Source organism: Anopheles darlingi, chromosome 3 (assembly GCF_943734745.1).
Source record: "Anopheles darlingi chromosome 3, idAnoDarlMG_H_01, whole genome shotgun sequence".
In the NCBI taxonomy this organism is placed as follows: Eukaryota; Metazoa; Arthropoda; class Insecta; order Diptera; family Culicidae; genus Anopheles; species Anopheles darlingi.
The window spans coordinates 41,182,285-41,205,044 of record NC_064875.1 but is presented as its reverse complement, the minus strand read 5'-3'; the positions used below and the strand labels follow the sequence as shown (position 1 = coordinate 41,205,044).

At 48.9% G+C, this 22,760-nt stretch overlaps 2 protein-coding genes across 14 annotated transcripts in view; both read left to right on the top strand.

The window, feature by feature from the left end:
• Window positions 1–1,442: 1,442 nt before the first annotated feature.
• On the top strand, window positions 1,443–2,685 carry LOC125955511 (uncharacterized). The gene is made up of 4 exons (XM_049686644.1): window positions 1,443–1,458; window positions 1,803–2,024; window positions 2,104–2,479; window positions 2,556–2,685. Exons 1-4 carry the CDS (start codon window positions 1,443–1,445, stop codon window positions 2,563–2,565), a joined length of 624 nt encoding a protein of 207 aa, XP_049542601.1. The 3' UTR covers window positions 2,566–2,685.
• Window positions 2,686–3,725: 1,040 nt separating this feature from the next.
• LOC125956033 (protein phosphatase 1 regulatory subunit 12A-like) overlaps window positions 3,726–22,760 on the top strand; it is a 67,619-nt gene continuing 48,584 nt past the window's right edge. For 12 of the 13 annotated variants that reach the window (XR_007469138.1, XR_007469135.1, XR_007469137.1 and 9 more), the window contains exons 1-2: window positions 3,751–3,969; window positions 5,226–5,850. Coding sequence is in view for 3 of the 13 variants with exons in the window: in XM_049687489.1 (XP_049543446.1) it covers window positions 5,596–5,850 (255 nt within the window). In the remaining 10 variants the exon portion in view is untranslated. Of the gene's footprint in view, window positions 3,970–5,225; window positions 5,851–22,760 lie in introns of all 13 variants that reach the window. The other variant, XR_007469130.1, reaches the window with a different exon arrangement.

Below are 22,760 nucleotides of genomic sequence, written 5' to 3'. Positions count from 1 at the left end.
TGATAATATACGTGGAGTTGATGGAGACGTGCTAATTTAATCTACAATCGACTGGGGAATGGCTAAGGTCGCCCATTGTGCCGACCCTTAAAGTATTGTGCGTGATCTCGTCGTCCACGGATGTCTCCGCGTGCTCGCAAGGGTCAACCCCGGTCTCGATGATTCAAGGTGCGGTTAACGAGCAAAGCGCAGCTGATGGCGTACGCGAAATCTTCCTGCAGCGTGTCCAACCAGCGGGCGAGACCCGGCTTGGCATCGATCTGTTAATGCTCGGCTGCTTCCTAGTAATGGTGCTGCTAGTCGGATTCGTGTTGCGATTGTTTCTGCAAATGTGGCGGTCGCGGATCGAATGCCGGATGGCGGCAAATGCGGCATATGCGACTGCCGGGGACTATTCGGACACGGTGTAGTGTGAATTAGCTAGTGGAAAGCGCGAAAGAATTTAAATCGGCACGTGATACTCAGGGCTGTTAAGTTTGTGTCAGTTCAGCTTTGATGATGACCACAAATGCAAATTGATTGCTAGCCCAATAGAAAGGGGACCGTGAGTTTCCGTTGTAATTCTGAATAAAAATTGAATTTTGATGAAAGCATAGATGGAAGTAGTGGAATTGGAGGGCCTAGTGCAGGGGATTGGAATGGTGTTCGTCCTTCGAGGGTCGGGGTCTTGGTTCGAGGCGTGAGGAGATCCCTTGGAGCCCGTCGATCTCCGTCTGACTTTGGGGCCCTTTGTGTGCGAAAATCTGTCCTAGAAAGACCAGAACGGGCCTTGCCGTACTCCGTACCCGGGTTGGAATTCCCGCCATTCCATGCGAAGCCTCTCCATTATGCGGCCGACGCAGTTGCTAGCGGTGCCTCCCTGCTCTGAAACATTCGCTGCACTACGTTCTCTACCCTTACCCCTCCTCCTAGTGCGGCGTCCATCTCTGCCCTAACGTTGTCAAACCTAGGGCAGACGAACAGAACGTGCTCCGGGGACTCAACGACGCCGACGCATGAAGGGCTGTCCGATGACGGCGCACGCTGAATACCGTGAAAATACTTCCTGAAATACCCAAGTCCCGATAGGAACTGGACAAGACTGATGGTTGATCTCACCATACCTGCGAGACAGCAATCTCTCGACATTGGGAATAAGCCGATACGTCCATCGGCCGTACCGGTTGTTTTCCCACTCTCGCTGCCAGCGCTGCAGCGACCTGCGTCGCGCCTCCGTTCGTGTGCCCGCCACGCCACGACTAGCGTAGCATTCCCTGTCCTCGTCGATGAGGATACCAACCGGGATCATGCCGGTAATCACACTAATGGCCGCCGAGGATACGGTTCGGAAGGCACCCGCAACCCTAATCCCAGTGAGCCGGTGGACACGGTTTAGCTCGACCCGACTCCGGGCCGACAGAGCCTCTGCCCAAACAGGACCCGCGTAACGCAATACCGCAAATATGACTACGCTGGCTAGTAACCTCCTACTCGAGCAACTGATGCCTCCCGCTCCACGCATAATGGCCGAAAGAGTGTTAAGGGCCCCACGCCGAGATTAATGGCAACATGTGATGAAATAACCGGGACAAATTATCAAATCGCTTGGGTAAATGAATTCGATCAGATCATTGGCTTTTGCTTGGCTTTGCTTGGCAAAGGTACGATATTTGCGGCTATACCCAGCCGATGCTCGACGCGTGGGGCCGCAGCACCGGTGACCCCAGAGCGTAGCTGCTGGAGCTCAGCCTGTGTAGTGCGAGCCAAACTGGGCAGAAAAGCTCTCACACAGGGGTGTTCTTTGGTTTGTTATTTCGTTGTAGACACTCGCCGCTGTCTCGCGCTGCCACGGGGGCCAGTGCTCACGGCTGGCGCCTTTGTCGGCGAGCATCAACCGACAGATCCAGACTTTCTGCAGTGGTTCGTGATAAGCGCGAACGAAGCGGTCCGGACCGAGCTGCCGACCGGGAGCGGCGACGGATCGTGCGTCCCCATTGAACTGGCGCACTTCATCGGGGATGTATCTGCACGTGCCCTGGTGATGGGTAAGCACTTTACTTTTCATTTCCTCTTGGGAGCTAACCCAACATACTCATCCTGTTCCTTCTTACCGCCGTGTTTTAGGAACTAAGTGTAGCAAAGGGTACGATGCTTGCTCGAAAGGGCATTGCGAAGTACAAATCGAAGACCGTGTCGCATACTTCCCTCTACAAGAAGGTCCGGAACGGGCGAAGGAGTGCTTTGCCGAGCTTCCGACAAAGCGGAAATTCGTCTGCAGGCCGTCGCCGGTCCGTGGATTAACGCCGTTCCATCCGGTCAAGGACATTATAGCGTGTGACTTGGCGCACGCGCTATATGGAAGCATAATGCCTCGCATTATGAACTTGGCAAAGGGCAAGAACGGGATTTTACGCCAAGTTAAGGCCCTGTGTCGTTGCCTGCCGGCCGAGGCACCGGGACAGATACGACAAGTCGCGCTAGCAACCATCACTCGGAAAGAGTATGCCCCCATTTTCTTGGTCGGAATTTCGCTCTTCCACGTTTTTGACCCCCCTCACTATGCCATTTTCATGAAGCTTTGGTTAGGTGTTCGCATGCTCGTCCTCGCATGCGTTAGGACTTCGGTGCCGTTTGCTGCTGGGAGGGCGTATTTCACGGTGGCCGACATACACTACAAGATCTGGAACGCTCTGGAGAGTACGTGCTGTTTCCTTTGTTGGACATGGATCTGGCCCTTTTTTGAATTAGTCGGCTCGGAGCTGGAGGAAAATAAAGACTTGCATGTCGCTCTCGCGTAAAACACGGCTCGCTGTTTACTTACCAAGGACCAATACCAAGGACCAGATCACCAGCTCACATCGCCAGCCAGCCAGCAAAGCCGAACTGGACGCTTTGATTAGCCAGGGTAAAATTATACGATGCCATGAAAGCCTTTGAGGTACCGTCGAAACTGATCAGGTTAGTAAGGATGACCATGACCAACGTTACATGCCAAGTGAAGGTGAATGGAAAACTCTCAAGCCCTTTCGATACCACCAAGGGGCTGCGTCAGGTGGATGGGCTGGCTTGCCTGCTCTTCAACTTGACGCTAGAGAGGGCCATTCGCGACTCTGAAGTGGAGACCTCCGGGAACATCTTCTTCAATTCAACCCAGATCTTAGCATACGCTGACGATATAGATATAATTGGTCTAAGACTCTCCGATGTAGGGCAAGCCTACATCCCTCGGCCCTCGAGCTGCAGGTCAACGAGGCAAAGACTAAATTTATGGTGGCACCGTCAGCGGCCCGACAAGCTATTATGCCTAATATGCTTGGGGGTGACGTACTAATAGGTGACAAAAAGTTCGAAGTCGTCGAGAACTTCACGTACTTAGGGTCAAGAGTTAGCACCGGCAACCGGTCATACTTTAGCCTGCGGAAACCTACTTTAACTCGAGAAATCTGTCTAAGAGGACGAAGCTCTCTTATCCGCGTTCGACAGGAGAGTTCTCAGTAGGATATTTGGCCCCGTATGTGAAGAGGGACGATGGAGAACGCGGAGTTATACGGAAGGAACCGTTGGTGGTTTGATTTCAAAACGAAACAAAAAACGATCAAAACGAAACCAAAAACGATCAAAACGATAGAAACAATACAACGAACGAAATAAAAAACGATAAAAACGACTCACCAAAGCCACCACGAAAACTCACCAAAGTCGTTGCTGCAGAGGCAGTTTCGAGTCGAGTGCCAAAAAATCGAGCAGCCCAAACACTCGTAAAAACTTGGGAAAAAGTGCGGCCGCGGAAATCTCGGACCGCTTCTTCAATTTTCCGGATTTTCCATTTTGGCGACTTGTGGCGGTGATGTGGGCGGCGTAAGTGTGCAAATCACGGAGTCGTGCGTGCGTGAGCAACGAGACTCCAGCGAGCGAGCAAATAGTGAAGTGAAAGCGAGGAAAAGAAGAGAAGAAGCAAAACTCCCCCGAGAAGCTGCCGAGGTCGTTCGGGTGCGTTCTGAAATAGAATTCTTCGCTTGTTGCTGTCTTTTCTGTGCGACGCGCGCGCCCCAAGGTTTTATCTTCTCCGTGGTCCGTCTGCTGCGGTGGTTCGAGATTTTACCTCAAAAACCTGCAAAAGCCCGTCCGCCTGCTGCTGTTGGTGCTGCCGTGGTTGGTGCTGACGGCCTCTTCTTCCGTCCTTCGGACCCCGCGCGCCTAGTCGAAAGTGCAGCCGCTCCTGCGTTTGTTGGGGCTACGCGACGTGGTAAACGAGGCGAGATCTCGAGTGGCGTTATGGCGGGGGACAACTAGTGCTAGTGGCTGGTTGGCGACGGGAACGTTCTTACAACCCCCCCGAGGTCTGCCGATAGCCGAGATCGTCATCTAGATTTATGTAATATTATCGTCACACCAGCCGCACAAACACAGACGGCCCCACGACGACGACGACGACGTCGACGGCGATGGCGGCGGGTTGCAAATCTCAGCGCGCGCCGAGAGATAAAATGTCGCAGGCGCCACCCTTTCGTCGTCGCGTCGTACGCAGCGCGGTTTCTCCAGAGGCCGTGTGTGCGTGTGTCTCCAAAAACGGAATTAAAGCCTGCTACGACGACGACGACGACGACGAGCAACTTATAGGAAACCAGCGCTAGCGCGTCGGACGGATGCAGGCGAGATACCGCGAATAGTCTCAGCTGTAAACCACCCGGGCACGCTAGCTGCTTATCTGGCAAAACGCGGTTCCAATCAATCATGGAACGGGGTGGGAATTTGTAGTTAGTGAAACAGCATAACGCATGTTTTGGGCTAGTGTCGACAAGCTACCAAATCTTCCATTATTACCCATTGTTACCTTTCGTGGCCGGGGGCAATCCCTGCAATTTGAATAGCAGGATTACAGAGTTTGTTGAAAATGTTTAACAGACCACAGTAAGAAAAGGCAAATTTATTGTAAAAAGTTCAGCACCGATTCCCATATTCTGCTCCGTGGTAAACACTGCTTTGGAATGCCTTGGTTTTCCAGAATAGTGTGACGCCATTATAGGTTCGGTTTCCAGGTGCTCTCTAATCTAAGCAAACAGCTGTGCGGGATGCGATCATCCCAGGAGCAGCATCCCAGTAGCCATCGCGTCATTCTAGCCGCCGTGTGTGTTCGTGAATAAACGACGACGACGACGACGGAAGGGGATCGGGACCAGGCACGGCGGGATGCTGGTTTGTGGTTACCGTTACTCAATCTCTAGCATCATCCTTTTTCGTTCCAGTGCTCTCGCGAAGTAATAGGCAGTGCCAGTAAGGGTTATGAATGTATGTGCTGTTCCAGTGGGAAATACAGCGTGTTCCTAGACCCCTAAGGCTAGACGCCAAGGAAGAGGAACGTACGTATGTGAAGTGAAGAAAGGAGGAAGTGGTGTGAATTCTCTCGGGATCTCCCGTGTTTGCACAGTGATTTAGGAAGAAAAAGTGAAAATAGTGCAAAAAGTTATTAATTTTTTGTGAAAAGAAGGGTCAAAGGGAAGGGTTCTTCCGTGTCCTGCCTTAACCGCGTGAACCGCCTAGCCGAGCGGGGCACGACGAGCCGGTGTGGTGTGAGCCGCGAAAAGGATAACAGCGTCGCCCCCAAGCGCCGTCACCATGTCGCTGGACAACCGGAACACATCGGCGCAGTTCAAGCGGGCGGAGCAGTTGAAACGATGGGAGGAATCGGATATGGCGAAGCAGGCCAGCGGCATCCCGAAGAGCCCCTCGTTACGCCGCATCCAGTTCACGCCCGGTTGCATCTTTCTGGCGGCCTGCGATGCAGGCGATAAGGATGAGGTCGAGTATTTGCTGCAGGATGGTGCCGACATCGATACGGCCAATGTAGATGGCCTAACAGCGCTGCATCAGGTAAGCCAGACAGAGTCCTCATTTTTAACCCCCCCCGCCAGGAACATGGACGATAAGACAGCCTACTACTTGGGGACTGTAAAGTTCATTGACCACCTTTCCTTGTGTCCGTTGCCATGCACATCGCGGCGTGACCTTTCCTTTTCGGAAAAGGACAATCACAGCGTTACCCTTCTTCGTTTGCCGAGTTCGATCGATAAGAAAGGCGAAGGCGAATCTGCTTCTGCTCTCGTGCTGCCTTTGTTTGATTGCTAGGCAGCGATAAGAATCCGTAAAGGTGTGCGCGCGGGGGTCGTGTACGTGTGTTTGACAGTCAGACAATCGCTGCTGCTGCTGCTGCTTCTGCTTTGTAAACAATCGGTAGCAGCTGGTGGACTGGGGACAACGATTTCATTCATTCCTATCCTGGTCCTCACCAATACATCGGTGCTAGACCGGAAGAAAAGGATACATTTTCCACGAAACAACATTCGGTGGGTGTGTTTGTGTGACATGAAGGAGCGAGCTCGCCTAGTAGCACTCCTGGCCCAGTTTCTCCTTTATCCCATGTTTATGCTCTCACATCTGCGCATTGCGACATATCCTCGCCAGGACACTTCGGGCATCCCGTTGTTGTTCGCGCCGGCTTGCCTTCGGAATTTCGTTTTCTTTGTTTACATTTTTCCTGCCGCCTGCTTTGCTATTTCCAGGGAAACACGTGAGTTCCGAGGGTATTTGACTTTTCACGTTGGCATGTCGTGAAAACGACGAGGTTGTCTTTCTGACCTGACTTTTTTGTGTGTTTTTTTAAATTTTTCTTTACGTTCTGCAATGTCCTTAAAATCCGCAGCAAAAGAAGCCACAGTTAAGTCAAAGGACACCGGGTGGGCTGTGGGGCCGCCTTTGAGTGGCCAATGTTAACGTGCACACACACCAGATGCGATCGAGCGCGTTGTTTTTGCGATTTTTGCGCTAAATTTAGCTCACCTCATGCGAAAAGCACGCACCGCTACAAAACCCCCCGCCCCGGTCTTCCCCTTTGGCCGTCTTCCTTGGAGCCCGTCCTATGATGGTTCTCCTTGCTGATGCTGAGCTGTATGTGTGGTTCGCCTGGCCTGTTGTGTGGTGTGTTACCATCGCTACCTGCTATTGCCGCCGCGATGACCATGATCCGATCACGGCCCGAAAATCGTCCTCCGTTCTTGGGAGGATCTTCCTTCGCGGAACGGCCGCCCGAAACCCATCTCTTCTTCTTCCCTTCCCCACTCCCCAGCTGACCTCTTTTCTATCACGGTCGGTGTCGGAGGCAAATAAAGTTTCATTCTCTTCGCTCACTTTCGAACCGCGATCGTGCAATCAGCGGCGGAATCGCAGTGTGTATGAGAAGGAGATAGAGAGAGAGAGGGAGAGAAAGAGAGAGAACGAGAGAGACAGAGAGAGCACAAGAGAGAGATCTGATCACCGCGCGGCGATCGCTGACGAAAATAAACTCCGTCGTCGGGGTTTTCCCACTTTCCTGTCTTTCGTCCTCGGAAAAACGATGCGGCGCGCGGCCGATCGTATGTTTGGCTTATTTTCGGAGCAGATTTTCCGCTGTTCGCCAGCCTGCCATCGCTTGCCAACCGGCCGGTAGTACTGGACCGTGCGTTTCCCGTGCTGCATGCGTGCGTGCGTGCGTGCGTGCTTGCAATGCCAACGTCATTGGGCATGATGGTGTTGGTGGCCCCAAAGGGGGGCCACTAATGCTGCAATGATGAGGCCACAGGATGGGTTGGTGAAAATTGCAAAACGTCGTTTACTTGGCAGCAGCTGCTGCTGGTGTTAGGGTAGCGTTTCATTTACGCACCGCTTTTCCGGCCATTTCTTTTCCACCGCTACTCAAATAGCTGCCACATTCTTTTGTAAAGTAGCATGCTGTCGAGTGTTGTAGAAAGATTAGTGTTTCGATATGCTGTTTCTCATTAAAAAAAAATCCCCCTGAACCTTGTTACGCGTCGCGTTAATGGTAACAGTTCTGCAAAGCAACGAAACGGGTCATAAAAAAACCGAGCGAAAAGGAGTAGAAAATTAAAATGTCTCTCTAACGAGCGCAAACCGAGACCGAGACCAGCCGATTGACCTTCGAGGCCGGGGGCATCGATACGTTATTTATCCGGCGTAAGGCCATAAACCGTCGTGAAACAGCAGGAAACACGCGTCGAACTCCGGCAACTGTCCGGCAACAATTCAATCGTTCAAATAATGAATGAATATTAAGCCATCGAGTGCGGAGTGGGGGTCGGAGTGGGTGAGATATTAAAGAAAGGTTATAATATTTTTATATTCCCGCCATATTCCCGCTGCTGCGGTGCACACACCTGCCAAACCGGGCCGGAGCGAAACCACCCCCTCTGGCTAAAACGGTGCAATAAAACATAAAAAATCCGATAAAAACATTGTGATGGGTGGTGACCAACCGCGCAGACGTGTGTCAGTGAGTGCGCCGCCTACACATGATCCGGCGGCATCGGCGGGTAGCGGTCCAGAAGAACCCTGGACAGCTGCAACTCCCAATTCAATTTCCATCTTTATACCCGATCACCCGCTGTCTGGCGATCGTCGTAGCTGCCAGTTTCAATCGGTCAGATCAACGCGTCGCCGTCGTCGTCGCCGTCCGGTCGTCCAAGAGCAAGTTCCGAAGCGACAGACCAATATCTGAATCGAAATTGCGCATAACTCACGTATCAAAATTGGCGCATAAAACGGTGCTTGGGGGCTGCGGGGGATTGGTGCTAAATGAGGCGGCAACCAAATGGCAAGCGTGTGTCTTCTTGGGGCGAGGGGTTCCCTTTAGACCAAGCAGCCAACCAGCCAACCGTCTTTACCGTTTTCGACGACGTCGTTTGGATGAAATTAAAAATAATTCCTTGGCGCTTAGGTGCTCCCTCGGTGTCACCTCTTTACTCGCCCTCCCCATTGAGAGATATAATAGGTTTGGCCATTATACACTGCGCCGCAGGAATATGGCCTGCCAGGCTGGTGCCGGGTGTCGTGTCGTTCGGCGTCGCTTTCGCAGCGATAACGGGGGGGAACGGTGTTGGCGCGCGCTCGCGGTGCACGGTTTGTGCCGTGGTTTGCGTGCATAAAAGGTGTCGTTAGGCAGTCTGGCGCGAGTGGCCAGCGTCTGGTCCACTGCTTCTGATAAATGTGCTCTCAAACTGCATGGTTTGTCACGGTTTATGTCTTACTTCGCTGACGATGCTTCATTCGGTTGGTTCGGTGAGCGATTAACCACGGAACGAGCTACCATTTAATGCTACTGGATTAAGAGCTACTGTTTTGATTGAGATATTTTGATGATCCATTCAAAGAATGAAAGTTGGAACGCAAAAAAACATGATTTAAAGGCGCTTGCCTAGCGATTGATAGTGATTTCTATGCTCTTCATCTGCTCGGCGAAAGATTGACGAACAATGGTTCCTGTAGTGACAGGAAAAGAGCGATCATCATCAAAACGCAGCACACATACATATCAATCTCATCAGGAGGTAACATTGTGGCACTTTGTGGCGAAATTACCCTCGCAGGCTCTCATGGTCAGTCGCATAAACCTCAGAGGGCGGACCTTACCACCGGCTGTCTTGCCATGACGTAGTAGTAGGGACAGTTGTATGTTTCGGTCTAATTATTTTAATCCGATAATCAAGTCTGCGGCGACTGCTGCTGCTGCTGGTTAATCCGAGGTAGTAGTGATCTCCATCCGTTCCATCCACCACACAGAGCCTGTTGCTTGACCATTTGATCAGGTTTTGCTCTATTTCTGCAACTGACATCTGTGATTCAATCTTCAAACTACTACCGGACACTACACTGCGGTGGCGGTGCTGGTGAGGTGCTGCCGTGAAGACCGATCTGGGTCAATCGTGAACGCGGTGGATTCATAAGAGGCTGTTGCTGCTGCTGCTGTGTACCTCCGCTACCTCCTCCGAAGCTTCCGATGATTGATCATATTCGATCGTTTCGAGATCATGATCCGCAGAGAGGGGGTGAGAGGCAGGGTGTGCTACCAGTTTGCAGTTTTGCAAAAGTGTAATAATGCCGGCAGCTAACCATTGAGCAAGAGAAGAGCACCGTTGATTCAAATTGTGCAATTGATGAGCAGCAGCACCCGCTCCCAGCATAGGAACTAATGCTGGAGGAATATGGCCAGTAGGGAGTCAGTGGAGCCTCCTCCAGTCCAGACCGGTGGGGTGCGGCTCGCTCACCTACCCACACTCTCTGCATTTGCTTTCACCTTGCCCAACCACAGAACGGTGGCCGCAACAGCGCCGCACCGGCAACATAATTATTGTTTTATGCTCGATGTTCAATGTACCCTGCAACTATCGAGCTGCTGTTGGGTGTACGGATTGGGGTGGCCACCACACAAGCGGCCACCACAATACCCTTGCGCTCTGTCGGCTATGTTGCGTGGCGTGTTGTGTGCCTTCAAATCATCAAACAACCCACCATTCTCCATGTAACCCGCCCATTTCGATGACTGAACCTCCTACCGGTGTGGCTTCCAGCGCGTTGTAGGGCTGGGTGCGCGGTGGGTGCATTATTGTGTGGCACGCGCTACGGTAGTGTTTTTCCGTAGCTTCATTCAGCTTCAAGGGGGCTTGGCACTGGCTGGTGGTTTGGTTGTCTTTTTTGTGTGTTACTTTTCATCGTATTGTTTCTACGGCATACACACTATTTTATCCTTTTGCCTGGTGTAGGGAGAAGAGAGGTTTTGGTTTTGTTAGAGATGTAGCATGTCGTCACGCGATATAGAGGGGTTGATATGGAGGGAGCGTCCAGTGATGATGTCGATAGCCACTTGTTCTGTGGTGTTATAAAAAAAACATACACAACCTTACTGGCAACACTACGATCTTCCTTCGGTATGGAATTCGGTGTAAAATATGGTAATATTTTGAATGGTGATGGTTTGTACTAATACGTTCGTTAAAGAACAAAACTTTATAGACTGAAAAAAGAAAAACTTTTAAAAATCGTTAAGCGAGATAAATGCTTAAATAGTTTCTATGACTGAATTAGCTCCTGCCAAATCTGTCATTTTTATTGCTAGCTTAAATTTATGATTAATTGAATATTATGCTAGATAAATGCATAAATTCGTAGTGTTTTCAGACGTACTTTGACGATTTATCATTGTATTTTATCAGGCGTACCATGGTACAGACCATGGTGTTGGGTATTTCGTGGTTGTTGTTGCATTAATTGTTGTTTTTTGTGAAGTGATTTAAGAATTGAACCGATTTATGTGAAACATAATTCTGCACATATTCAGACAAAAAAGTACCCATATATTTTGCTGCTCTCAAAATGATCGAAAATTATGTCCTTCCCATCATCCGTAATGATTCAGCAAAGCAATTTCTTTCGAGGCAATAATTCACTTGAACAAAGTTGAAGTGCAATATTTGTTGGCTTGATTTCGCGAAATATTCAAATTTGATACTTCTGCACTATCTTCAAAAAGGTTAATTGGTCCTACTGGTACATTCGCTATAATTCTTATTAACCGTAAAGTGTTTCAATCTTATAACAATCGACAAAAAAAAACAAGATCCAGTGTATGATATTAACTGCATGAATGAGCAAAAGAAAGATTTTCCCTCCAAGTTCCTTAACTCAATCATTTGATTAGGCCGGAATGAATTACTCAGCGCAATCATAGGACACAATAGCCTGTCGCAAGCCAACAGATGATGATTGACAAAACAACAAAAAAGAACAAAACTTCAAAGTTCCTGTATACGTCAACCGACTCTCTTGGCTGCTGAACGCTCTCCTTCGCTCCTGCCCGCCCTCCTATCGATTCGTCATTCGGCCAAAGCACAGCTTTGCGGTTCACGTTCTCTCGCATCTGTTGTGTGGTGTTTCGCTATCTCGGTGCTGCCGAGAGTAAAGGAAGTTCGTGGTTTTACGCCTTACGCCCGCGCAATCAGTGCCACTGGTAGACAGAGGCAACCGCGGGAGGTGGCAACTACCATTTGGCGCGTAATGAGCTAATAAAACACTCGCATTGCCGGCCACCGTATGGTCGGTAGTTATAGGTGCTGGTTGCTTGCTTCCTTCTCAGGGTGATCAGGGGTTCTGGATATTCTGACCGATTCTTCTTAGGTCATTTGTATTTGGATGACGATGACGTAGATTTCGTATTAACCTCGAAAGATATGCCCTCTAAAAAGCACCCGTAATGCAATTGCACCGGTGCATACCACTAGATTTCCTTCTAGACCGATCCTTGGTGTCATATTTATCTACAACCTTGCAAGGAATGCGATTGTAGCCATAGGCTGGCTGGCTGGCCGTTCCAATAAGTAACCGCAACCTCGATCGCTCGTTGATCGCTTCTCCGGTTCCAGTGGTTCCAAGCGGTCGGTACCTGTGCGTAGCTGCTGCGTGTCGGTGGTCACAGCCTCAGCCTCCTCCTGCCTTCCTTGAAGCGCGTCCGATCGATCGAGGTTTTTGCGGTTTCACTCTACGCGTCACGCCGCCGTGTGTCGCGAGCGATTGAGCTCATCTGAACGATCGCGCTCATCGCACTTGTGTGCCTCACTTTATCTAATTAGGTATGACAATCGGTGTCACAACAAGAGTATTACAATGCGAAAAGAAGGGGGTTGTCGCGATGAACCGCTCGCCAGCCGCTGATGCTGATGCTGTGCGCAAGATAAGAAATGGTTTCGATGGTGGTGTAGGTCTGATGGGAGGCTAACAGACAGACAGTTCCCCTAGGCTGATCTGATGCAGAGTAGGTTCAACGCGAGAGTAACAGATGGTGCTACTATAGCTGCCTTAGCGTGACGATGATAATTGACAGATCTCTCGACACTTTTGTTAGCTTTAATACGGAGTATATTTGTTTTTGGGCTACGCCACGCTATAATGTGTGCTGTAGAGCGTCTCTTATCGTGCAATAACAGAAGGTTGCAGATAGCAGACCCTTGCTTGTGTGTCGCTTGGACTTTTTCGTGCGATTTTGCACCACTGATCAGGGTGTTCTTTTAAAGATCAGACTTGTCCTTAAAGTACACGCCACCGTTTCACACCACTTCCAGTGGTGTTTTCGATTGTGTCATTCGTTGTCATCCGATATCCTGAGCCTATTGGTAACGTGCTACCAGGCTACATTTAAGCAATGCTGCAAAACCACCACCATTCGAGGTACGGTTAGTAGAAGCTGATGGTGTTGGATGAATGTACAACAATTGGACGCGTGGTGCGGTGGCTATATGCAAGTATGTGCCTGCCTACACTCTTATGCTGTCGTCGAAGCCCTACAGCTGCACAGAAGCGAGCAGCAACCGCTTTTCTGCCTTTCACATTTAATGATTTCATTGAGAAGGCTCGACTGCGACCACCAGCAACGTACACGACGAGATACGGTCTAAGATGGCGAGATTTTTGGCAGAAAATCTGATCTACACCGATCGATGTGCGGTTTTGCAGACGTCTCGACGTCAGAACCTGCAATCAGAAGCGGGCGGTCTCTCTACCACCCGTGGATGTGGAATGAATAATTTTTAATAACCACTAATTAGTGTCAACAATTAAATCAATTGACTGACAACGAACTGATGGGGACGCAGGATGGGCTCGCTCGCTCATTACGCATCAACCGTGAGTTGATTGTGTGTTCGGCCGTTGACTGGCGGCTCTGGCGATCGTGACGGGTGGCCGCGCCCCATTCAGTGGTCAGTGTATTGGTCTCGAGTGGTCATTTTGTTTTAAATTATCGCTGCACTGCGTTGCGAGACTCCGTTGGGATGGACGGTGACAACTGTAGTAGCAGACAGGGCGCGAACTCTGTTGGGTGCGACTCGCGATATTCGAGACACACACACACACACACACACACACATGTATTCTTCGCAGCCGAAAATTATCACTTCCGTCTTCCCTGCTGCCCTCTTCGTGAGTTTTGTCTCTTGTGCAACTTGAGATGCGACTGGTAGATGCAAAAGTAGCATTCATCCATTCCGCCAGAAGTGTGAATCGATTGTCATCATGTTATGTGTGTGTGCCCCCGTTGCTGCCTGTCTGATCCACCGGCGTATCATCGGGATGAAGATGAGCTCCGGTTGCAATGCGTGCATGTATGTGGCGCGCGAAGCCCTGGCCTCAGACCGCTCATACGAAATGTTCTAAAAATATAGTTTTGGTGCCGGAAAACCGCACGAGTGTGTGTGCGTGTATGACGCCCTGATGCTAATGCTCACACTCGTGCGCTTGATCTAGCTTTCATTTCATCCGTTCCTGGCGGTGGTCTTTCGTTGCCGCCGCAACATCATGTTTGAAAACGGGCTCTTCCGTGTCCTCTCTATGTAGAGATGACGGTCGAGATGTCTGTAGCACCCAGACCAAACCAAGCATAAGTCACGTGGACATGTGGAAAGTGAAATTACAACTCCGAGAGTGCGAATGACACTAGAATATTGTGGCTAGTTGCCAGGAGGATAGCGAAAGACTGGCCTAGAACACCGAGAAATTAACCTTTCCGACAGGAAGCATTAGCATGATTTCTTAATGAGACTGTGGGGAGAGCATTGTTGGGTAACATTGTGGATTGTGTTATTGATGCGGGTTTTGTACTCGAACATTTAACTAAAATATGAAATCTTCCAACATCGTTTAATTTGTAGTAAGCCAGTAGCTACTTCGTCATTCGAACTGGTTTATAGGTTTGAGTTTTATTTACTTACATATGTTGTTGTGATCACTATTTGTTGAATGGTAGTCATTGGCAAAATGATTTAAATACTTTTATTTTAAATTCATTTATCAATGTGTTTTTCATTTGTTAAGATGTCGATTGTAATATCACATCAATGAGGGTAAAAATTGATTGTATGCTTCGTATCATAATAAAAATAGGAATTATTCTGCTTATTACAGAAATTTCTCAATTTATATCATACCATAAATTGTCATGTAACAATTGTAACCAGTAAAAACCATTTCAATGATCGCATCTTCATATGAAGTAATATTCTAAGCATGTGACCATATCTTTCGTTAGCTTTATCGCCAACATAATGGTTGGATATTTCATTTAACCGGAGCATTTAAATCCATTTTTGGTATTATTTAACCATTGCTTGCTCTAGTTAATTACCATTCCTTCTTAATTAACGTATTTCAATGAAACGAATGCAAGTTTTTCAAAAATCTTTCAAATCAAATCCAAAAATAAAAAAATCGTTCCGCGGTTTTGAGCAATCGATCACAAACATAGATCCAAATGAGGAGGCAACTTAAAGACTAAAGAGTAAAAGGGTAAAATACTGTTGGTTGTTGAATGTACCACGCTGCTTAAAGTTAAAATGCATTTCCATAACTTCTTTCCGTTTTAAATTTGATGCATTGCTTTATATGCTGTGGAGGAGTACATAATCTTATGTTTAGCTGAGGATATTTTGTGAATTTGTAATAGAGGTAGAAGGTTCTATATTAGACTTTTGAAGAATATTAATATCCGCATACTTTGACATGGTTGCATTATTCATCAGGAAATATTCATCTTTTAGGCTCAAGATTATCAATAAGTATACAGTTATTCCTATTCCTGCTAGACAACGAGTGATACTATTGCCTCGTGTTCTCGGTTCATCAATAATCATTTACTCTCCCGGCTTAGAAACGGAACCTCCAAAAAATACAAACCAGTCAGTTCGCGGAATGGTGATCAAAAAGGGGCAACGGGTGCGGCACCGTTCACTGTCCTCCCATATTTATCGTCATTCCTCTCGAAGAATCGCGTCAGGAATTTCGAACGGAATACTTGCCCCCCAACATTAGTGTGATCAGTTTGTGTGTATGTGTGTGTGTGTGTGTGTGCATCTCGTGCATGTTACCGGGTGCCGTTTTCGATTTCGAGTCCGTAAATCTCTGGCCAGCCCCATATCCGCTCACACGCTATCATCACTCGCCATTTGGCGGTTTTCGGTTGCGTAGGTGTAGGTGTTCGGTCGGAGCTGTTTACGTCTTTTGGTGGGCCTACGCTAATAAAGCCAGCCGCTTCGGCAATGACCGCACCCAGCGACTGAACGAAGCGGCTCGAGGAGGTGGGAGGCTGGTGCACGTGTTCCTCGCAGGCACTACACTCACCTGGGGTGGTCTTGATGGGAATTTGCACAAATAACTGCCTGAACTGGTCGCAGTTGGAAGCGCAGTTACTCCAGGGCGTTACTTGATACGATTCTACGACTTGATCATTTTGTGCATACGGCGGTGGTGAGACTTATGGTCTGATCCCATGGGTTGGTTTAAAAGATTTCCTTCATAATCATGTAGTACGTATACGAGGTCTTGACCAGCTGTGGGAACGAACGAAGGAATGCTGCTAATGCCGTTCATCCCGAAAAATCAATCTCCCTCTTTCTCTGTTGCTCACCTGGGCGAACGTGACAATGTTGACCTTATAGAACCGACCAGCCGTGATCGTCGCCTTCCGACTGGTGGCCTGCATCATGATCCGCTGATAGGTCTTCTGCAGCACCCGTGGCTCGTCGTACCAGCAGCAACTGCTGTACACGGTGTTTGCGATCGAAGCATTCTGGTTAGTTGTGTGTGGAGACAGAAAGCAGATACATACATTCAATATAGTAGAGGAGTGCAACACACTTGTATAAGAAAAGGTTACCTCTTCGGTTAGCTGATGGCCAAGGTACGAGAAGCACCACATCTCGACGACGATTGAAAGCGTCAACACGACCACATTCAGGACGTTCAGGTTGGCATTGCGGCTAATGTAGTAGAGCATCAGGCACCACATCAGCAGACAGCCAACCGACTGGATCAGTAACACTAGCCGTAAGATACTATCGAGCAACTTCGTACACTCGATGGCCGTCCGGTGCAGCTCGACGATCTGAACGAGCTGACGCTGCTTCCAGGCGACCAACCGTCTGCTTTTGAATGCACCCTTAACTGTTGCGCCGCCCAGCTGACGTAGCATACAGTTCACTAGCTGGTAGAGTAGCGTGTTGTAGCGTATTAGTATAAAGAGCGGTCCCTTGCACCACAGGATGACGGTAGTGAAGGTACAGGCCGGCCAGGTCACCAGCCAGAACACGCTGTAGTGCAGGACATTGTGCCTGATGTCGAGACCATAAAAGTCCTGCTCCAGCGGTAACATAAACTCGATTGTTGTGTTGTTCTTAGCGCTGTCGGTGGACAGCAGACGGTGCAGATAGTAAGGGTAGTTGACGGCCGGTGGTACCAGGTTGAACAGGAGCATGTAGCAAAGGTTGAGCCGGGCGTAGGCCACGCTAAACCGATAGATGCCACCATTGACCTTGATGATCAACCGGCTGCACTGATCATCTCGATCGCGAACTGTCGTGTGTGTGTGTGAGAGAGAGAGCACGATAAAAAGAAAGAAAGTGCAAAAGGTTGATAGTTCTTCGCTCGCTGGCGCACCCTTCGCTGTTCAGTTACGTACATGAGACAAGCGTTTGTTCCAGCTTCTGAATCACCTGGCGGAACGGTTCCGACTTGCTGGCCACTATAATGATGGTGAGGAAACCGAGCAGACCATACAGCAGCTCGGCCACGCTGCGGACGATCGACTCGAACGGGTGCTCGTCCGAGATGCGGATCGGCTTCGGGAGGATAATGGCCACCACGGTGAGCGCGAGCGCTATGGCCAAACGGTACAGTCGGCAATCGTTGGAGCTGCCTATCCCAAGCACCGTCAACCAGCGTAGATTGTACGGCATCACGCGAAAGTCGTCGGCCGCGGTACGCTTGAGAAGCTTCTTCATCTTGCGATTGCACGCCGCGGGAGTGTTGGAGGATAACTGATTCTCGGTTGTCGGCGGTAAGGTTCACATACTTGCCATGTTAGGAAGCGTTGGCTTCCCCTAACTGATAGGGAGTATAATTGATGAGTTTATTCTATGTCCCAGGGACCATTCAAATATGTTCATTTATTCATGATACAGGACGAAATTGTAAGGTTGTCATTACCAATCAGTAGCAAATGTTAGATATTAGCCCCACGGCAAGTAATGGAGCAGCCCAGCAGTATAATTATGGTTTTAACAATCGTTTTAGGATTTTTGAATAATCCAAAGCGTGTAATGTGTCAATTGCCCCGTAATGCCCATACTTCGCCCCGTCATTCCGTGCTTCAGTTTGTTCAAATTTCATTCTCAAATTTCATTCTCTTTAGCTGGAAATATTTTTTCATTATACGTTTTACAAATGTCATAGACCATGTACAGAATGCAATTCTAGCAATGACAATGTCAGTAGCTGGTGCTATATGAATTAGAATTGGCGATAACAGAGTGTTTCGGATATGGATTTGTAGCAAACGAGTTTATTAGGCGGCCTGCCGTGGTCGCTAAAAAATCTTGTCTTCCTTTCACAACGTTTAAATCAATACTCCTCGATCGTCATTCGCTCGTCACCGAATCCAACTGTCTTCTCTTTGTCTGTCTTATAGGCAAATTCTGCATACACATATTTTTTTATCGGTTCTGCCGCTACCAATTTCTTCTGAGCACATGAAAACTTTCTCAACACAGCGTGCATCTAAACGTGATAAAAAAAATTTTGCTAATTGAGAAAACTCAGTATCCCGGTAAAGGCATTCCTTTGCCATCGCGTGCCACAATAAATGTAACCAAAAGTCCACTCCACTGTTAGTGCTAGGTAGAGTATCAGTAGACAGACTCAAAGTTTAGCAATACATTTGTGTAGACGAGGCGTATAAAGTTGTTACTTGGGGTACCATAACGGATTGAGGGAGGGTAAAGATTTTAGTCGTACCGTGGAGATGTAAAAGAGAAACAGACAAGGCATAAGGACGATGTTATTGAGCTGGTCAAGTAGGATCAAGTTGAGCATATGATTGACGAGCTTCGTGCACTCGGTGGCAATACTGTTGTAGAGGTCAATGAGGTCAACCAGACGATCAACGGACCGTCTCTTTTTGGTATGCCGCAAGATCGAGAGAGTGGCTGTTCGATCTCACCAACTACTAGTTGATCAAGAAGCAAATATTTGAAGTTTTTGGTCTAGATCGAACGATTCGATCGAAGTATTCGAGTTCCTACGTACATATTGAAGATAAACAACTTGTTCCATGACTTATCATCGAATGTTTCCAAAGAGTTGAACATGGAAAAAATGGCAAACATTCCCTTGTTCATGGGATTTAGGACCATCAGATGAGGAAGAGCCATGTTTTCCACACTCGCATTCCTCATGATGTAACAGTAGATCGCCGGTGGATGTCTTCACGCGTGGTCTCTGCGGTCTGTACGCAAGATAGCGAGTACGCACGCGCGCATCGCTCACACAGACACACACGCACGCATATAGCCGGTGTTCGTTGGCCCAGACCGTGTCTCGCATCTGGCCTAATAATAGCATAATTATTCAATATCTGGTCAAGAGTGGCCAAGATATGCGTTTCATGCCGAGAACGTCGAGCCGAGCCGGCTTCTGAAAACTCACACATCGCGGTAGGAAGGCAAAGCACTACTGTTGCTTTGCGCTAAGATACTCCTGTGTGGCATCTGCTGTGTCTGCATCACCGTGTGGCGTGCACGACGCGGCAACGATTGAATCCCGGCTTTCGGGAACGTTCCTTGCGGTGGCCATGATCGGTCGATGATGGTGATTGAAGAAGGTTCGCAAAAAAACCGAAAACCCAATTCTCTTTGTAGATCAAAGCACATTCTTTCGAGAGCAGGTTCTCGTTATGACAGGAAGTCTCTGTTCCTTGGAAGTCTAGATTCATACCGATGGTGGTTATGTGGGAGCTTGATTTGGAACAATAATTTTCTTGATTAAAGGATAATATTACAAAACGATGAATCCTACGAATGGTCTGCAAGAGTTTCTTCTTTGGCAGTTTTGGGTATTGTTTGCTTATCGGCAATAACTCATATTTTATAATTCATTGCAGATGTTTGCGTCAAATACTCCCCAGTGGAGCATGTGCTATGATGTAATACTGCGATTTTTCTAGATAGCTTTGTCAAAATAGGCAGTTAGTTATTCATTTAAAGTATTTAATTGATCTGGCAATCGAGCAATACCATCTTGGTTTTGTTTAAATCTTAGTTGGCAGTGTTTAGACACATTTTCTTCCTTTTTTGTTTTGAACATTTATATGCAATCTAACTTGAGTGATTTATTTTATATTATCACATTTTATTCATCAAAGGTTTCTACTCATACATTATCCAACACAACAATTCGACGAATGTTATAGACTGTGTTGTTTTCGACGAGATTTACTTTGTTGGAGAGTCTTATAGTAAGTATCTATAGGACCTCAAGGACACATAAAGCAGCTACGTCTGGTATTTTTATCACGTGTTTTATCACCAAGTTCTGTTTTGTCGCCAATCACGAAAAGATTGACAAGAAGACGAAAGTCTGGCTGATATTTCTGATTGCCTGATCTGATTATTTGAGCTGATACCAGAAAACATGGTGTAAATGGGCCTATCTGCGATAAGGTATATGTTCTGAGAATTGAATATTTGAATTGGAAATTGGAATGACATAACATATGTTCTTCATGCGCACATTAGGATATCTCATTCCCGTCACAAGTGGGACTGTGATAAGCTTCGATATACTGGATCTTTCCAATACAAGTCTTCAAAATTCCTCCATAAGTATGACTACGAGATGCGCGCCTAACAGAAACGGTAACGGCTGACGGCCGTCGATGCCGTTCTTGTCCTCCTGATGGGGTCCCACCAGGTGGGCGGAAGCTGATGACAAGACTTCCGCGGGCGTATGATTTCTCAAGCCTCTCCCTCCCCAGGGAGCAGCGCCTAGCACAAACCGTTGTTGTGCTTCCGCCAAAAGACAAGACCCACCGCGAACACATCTCTTGTGATGTGTGTGTGTGCGTTTGTGCTTTTTGGCTGATGATGATGAGCCGGTCTGGCGCGCGCGAGCGCGCTTACAGTCATTACTCCTTCCATCGGCGGGACACCTTCAGGGCAGCCTTCTGCTCTGCCACCGCCCTAGGGATGCCATCAACTCCTGGCCCCATCGGTGTGCTGGTGTGTGACTAAGTGGATCCGATTTTTGTTTTGTTTCAATTCGTACTATACAATGATTTCTGATCGCGGCTTTTGGGCGTGTGTCTGTGGTGGGGAGGAGGGTGGTTGGATGGAACGGTGGCCACATAACGACGTGATCGTTTGGCGTACTTTTTGGGCCATTCTCTCAGCCATCGGCACCCGGATCGTTTGTGTGTGTGTGTGTGTGTGTGTGTATCGGGTGAATTGGCGGATTATAATATCCAGCTTTCGTCACGCCTGCGTTTGCCTGCTGCGAATTTTGTCGCGGGCGTTTCGGTACCTCTCGCTGCAAACTCCCCGTAGCATGACGCGATCTGACTGTCTGTCTGTCTGACTTAAGTCGGTACGAGCGTCGTGTTCGTGATCCGTGTGATCGTGGGGCGGTCGGGCGGCTGCTCTCGAGCCATCATCACACCCAGAGGCAATGGCAGCTACAATGCTGGCTACAGCTGCTGCTGCTGCGGCTGCTCAAGATCACGGTTTGTTTTTGCCATTGCTTCGATCATTTCGCACCAACCAGCTTGATGGCTGGCTTGCTGGCTGGCTGGCTGGAAGGTGAGCTTCCTGGAGTGATCGTGTGGTGGTGCTACGGTTTCGCCAAAGGAAATCTGCTCCAGCCAATCACAGAGGGTGGGCGGTAGGTTGTTTACCGTAATGACACAATAAATAACTCGAGCGTTGAGAATCGCGAGCGTCGGTCGTGTTCCTTGTGTTTCTTGAGTTGTTTTGTTGTTTATGATGATGATCACCTCAGAGGAAAGGGTGAGCAGGCTCTCTCGCCCTCTCTCTCGCTCTCTCTAGGTTGCCTGTTCTCTGCTGGTGGCAGCAGCACCTGGCGTGTTGGGAGTCGTCGCGTACACCGACCTCCCACACACTGCTACCGGTCCGGGAACGACGAAATGACGAAAAATAAAGTCCCCTTACGTAACGCGCTGATGCTCTTCCGCTAACCGCCGGAAGATGTCCATAAACAGAGTCAAATCGAATGGCCTCTCCTCCTGGCATCATCATTTGTTGCGCCGGTGTGTGTGCTAATTCATTGTATAGTACCTTTCTCGGGATGCGGCCAACTAAAACCTAAACGTCCTAAAGATGCTTCGTCCATCGCCATCGGCTATTGATTCGATTAGTAGGAGGGCAAACGAACACCAACATCTCCATCGGTGATCATCGGTGAAAAGGCTGATGAGGATCAGCGAGCAAAAAAAAAAGGTCAAAAACTTCCGACAAGCAACTGCCTAATGGAGTTGCTACTAACGGTCGCCCGTGTCGGTCGGTGCGAAGAAGGAAGGAAGAAGGAGGTTATCGCGATCGGACGGGGTGTCAAGTGTCCCATAAAACACCTCCTTCAAACCACCCTCCCCGTGCCCGGAGTGTGTGTGTGTGTGTGGTGCATACATTAAGTGGTTTGGTGCGGAGGTGTGTGCGGCAGCGGCGGGAGTGTCGCCACCGCCGCTTTGTGCCCCGAGGGATTTGCATTTCTAATGCCTTCTCTCCCACCTCCCCCCGGCAAGGGGGGGTAGGTGACTAGGTTTCGAACTTTGGCCGGCTGGGCAGATTGGAGTTCGTAAATTGTGAAAGAATCGGAAGCTTTGTGTAGCCAGCCTCCCAGAGCCAGACCGGTGTGACCAGCACTGGGTGGGTAGGAGGAGGAGGTGGTGGGGGGGGGGCTGTCTTGAATGGGAGCGCATTGTGTAAGAAAGGGAAGGGGAAGGAGCGCACCGCTGGGTGCCTTCGGTTGTTGGTTATTATTGGCGGGGGCAATAAACGACACGATAAATCACAAATCAGGTGCCAGCTCGAGGACCGGCAGTGGCCAGCGGTGAGAATTGGCTGTGG